The sequence below is a fragment of the Xiphophorus hellerii genome, chromosome 5, assembly GCF_003331165.1.
Source record: "Xiphophorus hellerii strain 12219 chromosome 5, Xiphophorus_hellerii-4.1, whole genome shotgun sequence".
In the NCBI taxonomy this organism is placed as follows: domain Eukaryota; kingdom Metazoa; phylum Chordata; class Actinopteri; order Cyprinodontiformes; family Poeciliidae; genus Xiphophorus; species Xiphophorus hellerii.
In genome coordinates, this window is record NC_045676.1 from 17238400 (window position 1) to 17248494 (window position 10095).

Sequence of the window (10095 nt, forward strand, 5' to 3'; positions counted from 1 at the left end):
TGTGCGTTCAACCAGGGCCGGATTGGACAATGGCTCCTGGGCTAGCACTAGTTTTGGTGCCTTAAATAAAATAAATAAATAAATAAATCTGCTTTTGCAAATTACAATGCATTATTAGATAAGCCTCAGCAGGTTTAAAACATCCCATTTGAAATGACTCCAAGTTGGTCCTGAAAAGATGTACTATAGGTTCAGGATTTTCAAATATTTGAGTATTGTATACACTAATGAAAATGTAACAATATTTAAACAATACAATTCATATGGGCTTATGAGTTTTATATAAGGTACAATTTAAAACATGCATTCAATAAAAAACAAATTCAAAATCTGTCCTTGGGACCTTGGGTTACTGCGCCCAAGCCTGATGCACTCTTAATTGTTGAACAAAGCTAATAGTAACATCCCACTAAAGACTTTCAGCTGTAATTGTATGAAAGATGGTCCTACAAAGTACTGACTCAGGGGGAGTATGTCATTATTCAAAGAACAGCAAGTGATATTTTCCATTAAGTACCTTCTTTAGGATATTTGAGTGCACAATACACTATTGAAATATGAACTTTTCTGATTTAGAAAACGCTAAATCAGAAAAGGCTGGAAGGCTGGTTCCTTATAAGATTAAATTCAGATTATATTGCATAGTCCTTCAGTGAAAACATTTGCTTTGTTATCAACTCTAAATTCTTCTCAGCAGATAAAAATGACCCATATACCGTCTAAGAAATGCAGAACTATTGCTGCCAGACTCTTAGAGCGAGTCATAGTTGCCATTAACTTTGACTTTTGTTTCTTTTTCTTTACCATGGAAAGTATTCCTGGCCTAGTGCTTTTGTATTTATTTATGCCTCCTTCCTGTTCTCACTGCAGCCCATGGCTCATCCTGCGTCTGGTTCTGCTGGGGGTTTCTTCCTGTCGAGGCCGAGTTCGGCTCTCCTCTTAAAGGAAACTCCTGTTTTATCCTCTGCATTGTGTTTATTCATAATGGGTTTTCAAATTAAAGTAAAGATCCAAGCAATTTGTGAGTTTTCATATAGATAACTGGCAATAAGCTTAAAATCAGACTGTAGTGAAAATGTTAAACTGGACTTTTATTGAATGTTGAGATTATATTTGTGTTAATCACCACTAATATTAATAAACCACACTGAAGTGAAATGGAATATGCATGATTTCAATACTATACCGGGTTACGGCAGCAAAAATGTAGTGTACTGTATTTCTCTGCATTTTATCTTGTGAAATTCTCTGCAAAAGGCTTTTAGATTAAAATTTCTGTCAGATTATACAAACTAAATCTAAGTAAACAGAACTCAGTGGGGGGAAATAAGCTTCAGATTTGATTGTGTAGAATTAGAATGAATTTTCTCTGCAACAAAAACCGTATTCAGAGGCCTGTTAATCAATAAAAACAATCAATGCTAATCCTGTGGTGTGACCTCTGAGTGCGCCTGTAAACATTCCAACATGGACACAGGGTCAAATTCCATGCCACATTTTGCTTGAGGCCATGTGTGCTCACTTCTGTCCCTCTGCAGCCTGGGATCTACAGACACAGAGAGCCACTGAGACAAGAAGGTATGCATCTCATTTGCATTTATCATGCTGTTGCAGTCCCAGCCTAGTATACTGTGTATTATTCCTTTGTGTTCTAGGTTGGAGCTAAGAGTATGACAGAACACAAAGGAAGCAGAACTTTTAAACATGTTGCTGTGTGTCGCAGACTGAGCAAAAGTTCATTTTTTGACTCAGAAGGGTGATGAGTCTAAATGGACCTTGTGAGACATTACTCAGGCATGATCATCTTCTTGTGTAATCTACTCTTGTTGCAGCTGCTCCATTGGAAACAGGAATAAAAATAGAAATCAGTAGTTAAAACCTGAAAAATGTGTCAATGCATTAGAAAACTTAAAATCACACTTAGACAACAAAGGTTTATTTGACAATGCATAGCCTAATTTTGGTTCCTACTTTCATTAAAAGATCGGAAAATTACAGCATACTTTTTTTTTTTAAATGCAGGTTTGTAGCATGTCTGGACCAAAACCACAAGTTGTCCATTCGATTCCAAATTATACCCTGACCCGGCTTGCACGAGAGTGGCTGGCAGAGGATACTCCGAACTTTGACCCGGCAGGAGCCTGCGTGGGATCAGAGGAAGTGGAGGCAAAGTTGTTGTGTAAAACTCCACACACCGTGCTGGCAGGAAGCCCTTTCTTCACAGCAGTGTTCACTGAGGTGGGCTGCACAGTGGACTGGATATACCAGGAAGGAGCGGTGATCGGTAAGCATCAGTAAACTAAATTACCACAAAACCTACTCTGACATAAGATAAAACCACTAATCATTTGGTGAGAACAATACTTCAATTATCTTTTTATTTACTTATCTTTTTCTTGAAATCTTGATGTTTGTTACATCTTAATATTTCAAACAATCAAACAAATCTTAATGTTGGATCTCCTCTGAATGATGGAAACAAAAGGAATGTTTTAAATTAGCCTAGTGCTAGATGGATGTTGCAGGAAGGTCAGGTGTGTAGTTTAATTGCTAAAATGGACTTTTTGGAGCCATAAAACAGAGGTGCTATAGTGCTTTCCCAAAAAACTTTAGACTAATGTTTGTCAAACTGTGGTGAAAGTCATATTGTTGGTACACAGACTGCCTCAGCAGTACATAGGGATATTAATTATTTGCAAGATAAATAAAGACAAGCTAACTGTGAAGAAGTACTGAAGCAGGAAAGAGTTGTGCTCTGTTCCTTTTACTTCTGAAGTTGAATCTTGGATAAATCATCAAATCATAAATTTACAGTTTTTCAGTTCTAAGTTCAGAAAACAGTGAGATTTGCTGATTGGTATGCTGCGTGACCAGGCTACTTTAGTAGCTAAATACAATTTTTCTTCTTCAACACTGCACTTTCTAACAGTACAGTAACATGTTCACTTACAGAGGTTGCAAAGTGCCATGAATTAATAGCTTTAAATATGTACAAATCCCCAGAAATGCAAATAAGTTATTCTTTTATTCCAACTATACCTATGTTTTACTTGCAAAACAGACATGAGGTAGCCCAGATGATGATGTTATGGTTTTGGAAACTTCTGATAGGTAAACAGACCCATTTGACTTAATTGGAAGCAAAATGGTGGGTGTGTTTTAAGCCAAAGACTTGTTGCTGGTAAAGCAGTGTCATCATCCACAGTGAAACATGTCCTGAAGCGATATGGGCCGACAGGCCCCTCAGCAAGGAAGAAACCTTTACTCCAAAAGAAACACAATAGAACAGACTGCAGTTTTCAAATGCACATAGGGACAAAGAACGTTGATTTTGGAGACATGAGGAGAAGTCCTGTGGTCAGATATAATTAAAGTGGAACTGTTTGGCCATAATGACCAACTTTACATTTGGAGGAAAAGCAGGGATGGTTGTGCCATCCTCATAGTGAAGCATGAGGATGACAGCATCTTGTTGTGGGGCTTTTTTGCTGCAGGAGGAGCTGGTACATTTCTCTTTCTCATTATTGTGGCATTTAGCAAATAGAAATAATTGTGATAATTCTAACTGACCCAAAACAAATTATGTTTGGTTTGATTTAACTTCAGATAGCGAGAAAAAAACAAAAAAACAAACATTGACCTGTCTTTTTATTTGGTGTATATAAACTACTGGTTTCAGCAGTACTAAGGTGTACCGTATGTAATGCTGATTGTAATTTGCTGATACAAAGAAGATAAACTGTGCATTCAGATAGGAGTCAAATTAAAAAGAGAATAATGTTCCTGACATGCCAATGTACAGAAACGAAAAAAACATGGAGTGCCTCCTTCTCCCCATTTTCTGTAACATCTGCAGGTCCAGATGCTGTCACTGTGACTGCTGTGGTGAGGGGCCCAGCGAGATGCCTTCTCCTCGGGGAGCGCCCTGCTCTAAACTGCCTGAGTCGTGCCTCGGGGATTGCCACCCGCTGCTCTCAGCTCAAACTGACAGCAAAGTCTGCGGGCTGGCACGGAGAAGTGGCTGGCACCCGTAAGACCACCCCCGGCTTTAGGCTGGTGGAGAAGTACGCCATGCTGGTGGGCGGCATATCCATGCACAGACAGGACCTGAGCGGGATGGTGATGCTGAAGGACAACCACGTCTGGGCATCGGGGAGCATCACAAAGGTGGGCAGCCGCAGCAGACATTCAGTGGTTCAAGATGAACAAACAGGAAGATGGTGCTCAAATGATCACAACACAACAACTTTGCATTTTCAGTTCATACAAAGGCATGTAAAATTTTGTGGGGGTGCCACTGCACAACAGATGGCACAAATCTACCAGATTTTGCCAGCTACAAACAGTGTTAGATAAAATTTTCTGTTTCTATAGCAACAAAACACAATACAAGATGACATGATTTTAAAAGCGTTTAAAATGTTGCTAGACAACCAAAACATTTTCAAAAAGGAAACCACAACCAGTCAACCTAAAATGTTTGAAAACTTTACTAGGAAATAACTATCACAGTCACAAGACAAAATTAGTTTCAGAATTTTACAACCAGAAATTAACCATGAATTACATCTTAATAAGGAGGATTATTCTCATACTAATATATTTTATTTACTTACATACAGATGAGTCCCATGCAGACATGCATAAGGGCTTAATTTTCAATACTTACTGAGTTTTCTTGTAAAGCTAGAGGTCTTTATTTCATGGGAGAGAGAGAGGAAATTAAACCCAGGACAGCTGAGTTGAAGACCAGTTGCTGCACAGGGGATTCCTGCCCGACCCACAGCACCGCGCTGTGCCCCAGGAGGCCAGCTACGATAAATAAAATACACAAGGGTTTTTTTTGTTGTTTTTTTTGGGGGGGTGGTTCTATCTAGTGCATGCCTCTCCAAATTGGAGAGACACTCTCCATCTGAGACACACATATATGTTGAAAATGTTACTCTGATAAGAATGACACTTTAAAGCACCATTTATTTACGTACAGACATTGCAAAAAGAAAGCCTCTTTGCTTCAGTTGTCATTTTCTGTAGGAGTCATTCCTAAAGGCCTACCTGGAGATGTCACCACAGGGAAATGATTGGATCCAATCATATCTGTGCAGCAGCTGGTCTCTACTTTGACTAGGTCATTCCAGCACCTTGATTCAGCCACCCTGTTGTAGATGTGGAGCGATGTTTGCAACCTGACGTGATCTAGTTTGAGACAACTTTTAGATGTTTTGCAGATGGGTTCACATTTGCAGTCAGAAGGTTGCTGGTTGTGTATAGTCGTGAGCACAATGATTTGCTCACCACACAACCTGCGACCAGGTTGTGTGGGTTCATAAAAGCCCAACTCATCACACCTCCATCATGATGTTTGACACTTAGGTATGAGGTGTTTGTGTTTAGAATATGGTTTGGTTTCTCATTCCAAACAAACATTGATTCTATGATTTATTCAGATGAACGTTTGAAAACATAGTTTATGTTGACATTATATTTTTTAAAGAGAAGAATCTAGGAAACCATTCAAAATAAGCCCTTCTTGTTCTGCTTTTCAAAACTGTCTGTGATAAACTTAAAAGGGCAGTAATAGGTATAATCCATGGTGCCATTTTACATTGGCACTGTGCCATTTTACAAGCTGTAAAATGGCACAGTGCCAATGTAAAATGGCACCATGGCTTGTAAAATGGCACAGTAAAATGGCACAGCTTGTAAAATGGCACAGTGCCATTTGGCACAGTAACTGGCACAGTTACTTGATTGTAACTTAATCAAGTAACTTAGTTACTTCCATTAACCAACTTACTTAATTATAGAAATACTGCATATATCAAACATGACTAAAAAATTTATTTCCAAATCTGACACCTTGAAATTCAGCCTCTGTTTCTTTAAGAAACTTCTGCCCTTTAAGAAACTTCTGCTCTTTCTGACATTCTGACTTTCAGCACATCATTGCAACATTGCTTTTCCATTATTCCTTTAACAACAGTTCTTAGGAGAACTGAACTGAGAAGTAGTTTGCATGCTGAGCTCAGCAGATGTGCCGTTCCACCAGGGGTTTTCCAATCACTGCTGATGCTAGTCTGAAGGAGCCAAGTGGGCGAGGTGTGGGGGACCGGTACTCTGTGAGGCAGAAACCTGCAACTCCCAGAAGGAGCTTCGTGGAAATAGGTGGTGCTGTCTGTGACTGTGAGCAAGCATTTATTACGCAACCCAAATGACCCAAATTAGTTTCTTCGTACTTCGCTTCTTATGTATTATTAATTTTTCTTAGACCTGGTTCTCCCTTTGATTCCAGTTTCTGTTTGGTCATAGTTCACCTTCAGTGTCTATCTCAGCTTCCCTGCATCTTTCCTTGTCACAGCTTTCATCATTAGTCTGCCAGGTTCTCATGTTGCTTTGTCTCTGCAGTTAGTCCCATTGAACACACCTGTCAGTTGTACCACTCACCTGTTTTCTTTTTTGAGTTGTTGTTGCCAGATCCTCTGTTCTGTTCATTTTCATCTCATGCTCTGTTCCAAGGTGCTTCAGTTTTTTTTAAATAAATGATCTCCATGCCACCATTCAGCAGTCTTCTGTGCACTGGCTCTGCAAAAACCTTTATGATGGGAACAGTCCAAATTTTCATTAATTTTCTTTATTTTGCCACTGCAGTGTAATGTTTCTTGCTTTGTTTATTGTGCTTTGTTTTTATCACATGAAGCACTTTGAATCGCTTTGTTGCTGAAATGTTTTATACAGATAAACTTGATGATGATGATGTCTTGTTAATTGGTTCAATAGGATATGAAATATCCACAATTGCTTAAATAGGACAGTTTTTAATGTTTTCCTATGATACCAACGGCAGTTCTATCTACAGGTAGTTGTGATTATAAATTGTGTATAAATCTTCAGCTGGCTCAAGTTATCAAGTTTCTGGGATGCTGCAATTATAAGTTCTTCAAAGTTCCTGCTTTCGGCGTGCCATGGTGGCGTAGGGGATAGCGAAAACCCATGTTTGGAGGCCTTGAGTCCTCGACGCGGTGATATTTGCCGCATGTCTTCCCCCTTTCCTGTCAGCCTACTTTCATATAAGGGACACTAGAGCCCACAAAAGACCCCCTGGAGGGGTAAAAAAAAAAAGTTCCTGCTTTCAGTCTTCTGTGTGAAAATTCACAGGTAGCAGATAAAGTCCAGTAGAACCTTTTTTTGTTCACTTGCTGACAACTCTTAATCAGATATGAAAACTAATCTAGAAAAATATGGTTACATTACACTTAATTTGCAAAACAAATGTATTGGAATCGACTTCTTTTATGCGTTATGTAGAACAAATTGAAACACATTGTTTTCAAACTGAAAAAAAGAAGAAGAAGCATTATGTCATTTTGGACATAATGCAGCTCTAGCAGAAAACTAATAGAGGAACTGCTAAGACATTCACATTTCACTTAGATTTAAAAGGATTGCTAAGCTCTATATAATTTCGGTCATAGTTATTAAGAATCACTTTGGTCAAATAGCCACATCTAATCTGACAGACTTTTCCTATGGAATGAAACAAAATCAGATGGAGTGTTTTAGCTGCGAATGGTTCATCCAGGTATGTTTAATCTACAACATAACTGTGATGATCCATAAGACATGATGGATCGTGTCTTATGCCAGTTACAATGCTGGGGATCCAGGGCAATGATGACTATAAATGTCTGCAGAACCTACAAAGCACATAAACAGAGTGAAAGATCTTCTTTTGTGAATCATGTTGAATTGAACTTTGAATCATGTTCTTACGTACAGTCATCAACTTGTTTTTTTTAATCTAAAAAATCCAGTGTTCTTACATTCAGCTCACCAGAACAAGTCTGAATTTAAAAATAGAGAGAAAAGCACAAAAATGTGGCACATTGGAATCTATTAGCAATGTCATTCTTTAAACCAATGCCTTCTTTAACGTCTCTCAGTGACATCCATGCAATGTTTGGTGAAAGATTAAACTTATTTGGGAGTTTGCATGGTCTTAAAGTCAAATTTTACCTCCTTGTTTAACATCTATTTTGTTTCTTCACAAAAAAACAACCTCTGGTCTGTCTTAACGGTCGCAATGTGACCTGCATCATTTTATAGAGTTTTTGAAATGTTGCAAGAGCCTATCGCTCAAATCACACTTGACATGGTGACAATGATAAAGCAGTAATGTTAAGACATGCCCTTTTTTGTAATGTGAAAATAACCAGTGATCCCCACCTGACTGACAGATGTGCAGAGTTCAGGCGTTGTTCTCTTACTTCTGCAAAAGACAAACTTAGAATTCTGTTTTTTTCTCAGGTCGTGAAAGTGGCGCGCTCAGTGTGTGGCTTCAGCAGTAAGATCGAGGTTGAGTGCTGCTCCACAGCGGAAGGAAGAGAGGCAGCCGCAGCTGGAGCAGACATAATCATGTTGGACAACTTTCAGCCACAGGTAAGGCATTTCAAAACTCAGAAGTTCAAGGAATAAAACTTTAACTGCAAAACTAACAAGCGTCTATTTCCACATTTCTGCTTTGCAGGAGCTTCATGTTGCAGCGCGAGACCTGAAGAACGAGTTCCCATCTCTTCAGATAGAAGCTAGCGGAGGAGTCATTCCTGAAAACTTAGCTTCATATTTCTCCTCACATGTAGACATTATTTCTCTGGGCTGCATCACTCAGGGATACCCAGTTTCAGATTTCTCTCTGAAAGTTCAAAAGCCAGATACAAAGAAGTGATTACTAAACGAACTGTTGTCATATTGATGCAAAACAACAACAACAAATAAAAACACTCAAACTTTTCGACTTTTGTGAAGTTACAACTACAAATGTCAATGTACTGTATGTGACAGAGCACCACAAAGCAATACATAATTGAGTAGTGGGAGGAAAGTAACAGAACAGTGCAAAAACAAAAAAGAAGACATAAAATACTGCACTTGTTTGCATCTGGTGCAGTTGACTTTATTATAAGAGTTAACTGGCAGCCCCCCCTCCTTGCAAAGAGTGAAACATGGCAGCATTATGGGGTGGGGATACTTTTCGAAGCAAAATTTTAGGCCATTCTGGGAGAGATAAATACAGTTTGACCTTGCAAATATGGTGGGGAAATAGATTGATGTTTACTGGTAGATTATGATTTAATGCAAATAGATTCATGTGTGCATATGTTTTAGCAGAGCACTGTAAATAAAACAAAACTCTTCTTTCTGTTGTGGAAAAGTTGCAGAGGTTGTTTGTGGATTCATCACATCTTGTTTGTCATTTCAAAAGAAGAATAGAAACTGGATTTTTCATCTGCTGGATTTGTAAAATACACTTCAGCAGAGGAACTGCAGTCACAAGTTTAAATTAAACAGAACAAAGATGAGAAAAAAAGAAGCAAAAATTAAACTAAGATAAGTGTTTATCAGTACAGAAAAGTAGATTGGGTTATACAGACAGGTATTTCAGGGCTGTGCTTATGGTTTACCTCTGTTTTTCATTCTGGATTTTTATAAGTTGTCTAAGTCTGTTTGAGTGTCACATGAGTTTCAAAAAACCTCACACACTTGCATTTTATCTGTACGTACGTGTCGCTTAGTCTGTGCGTGTTAGGCAATTTGTGCACATGAATTTAATATCATTTGCATGTGGAAGAACCTTCTTGAATTCATAATTATCACATTTGTGAGACTGAAGATAAAAATATATCTCTCAAATGTTATTATTTGTGTAATTTGTAACTGTGCGTGTTAATTTATTTTGTATTGATAATTTTTAGATATTGGTGTGTGTGCATTTGAAAACACATTTAAAAATTCATGCAGAAAATGTTTTTCAGTTCACAAATCAGGTTTTGCACACATAAATATCCAAAGTTACACACAAACAGACTCAGACGGTTTACAAATCCAGTATTACATACGCATAGATACTTATTTTCTCTCACCATCACCTCCAGGTTGGTGGTGAGTTTGTTTTACATCAAGAGGAGGTTTTAAAGTTTATTGTGAAAAAAGTGGCTAATCTGTGATCCCGCCCAAAAGACTTGGCATTTGTAGACATTTTTCAAGAAAAAGGCTTTTCTAAACCTAAACAGAGTTGAAACATGTTCAGCCAAGAACATT

At 38.3% G+C, this 10095-nt stretch overlaps 1 protein-coding gene across 1 annotated transcript; it reads left to right on the forward strand.

Annotated features, from left to right (window-relative positions):
- Nucleotides 1-1497: 1497 nt before the first annotated feature.
- Nucleotides 1498-9214, forward strand: LOC116719503 (nicotinate-nucleotide pyrophosphorylase [carboxylating]). Its single transcript, XM_032562031.1, has 5 exons — nucleotides 1498-1578; nucleotides 2023-2284; nucleotides 3857-4167; nucleotides 8305-8436; nucleotides 8525-9214. Exons 2-5 carry the CDS (start codon nucleotides 2032-2034, stop codon nucleotides 8720-8722), a joined length of 894 nt encoding a protein of 297 aa, XP_032417922.1. The 5' UTR covers nucleotides 1498-1578; nucleotides 2023-2031; the 3' UTR covers nucleotides 8723-9214.
- Nucleotides 9215-10095: the final 881 nt, after the last annotated feature.

Coding starts and splice junctions, on each gene's coding strand:
- LOC116719503 (XM_032562031.1), top strand. CDS start 2,032: ATGTCTGGACCAAAACCACAAGTTGTCCATTCGATTCCAAATTATACC. Junction 2,285..3,856: donor CCAGGAAGGAGCGGTGATCG/GTAAGCATCAGT, acceptor TAACATCTGCAG/GTCCAGATGCTGTCACTGTG. Junction 8,437..8,524: donor TGGACAACTTTCAGCCACAG/GTAAGGCATTTC, acceptor TCTGCTTTGCAG/GAGCTTCATGTTGCAGCGCG.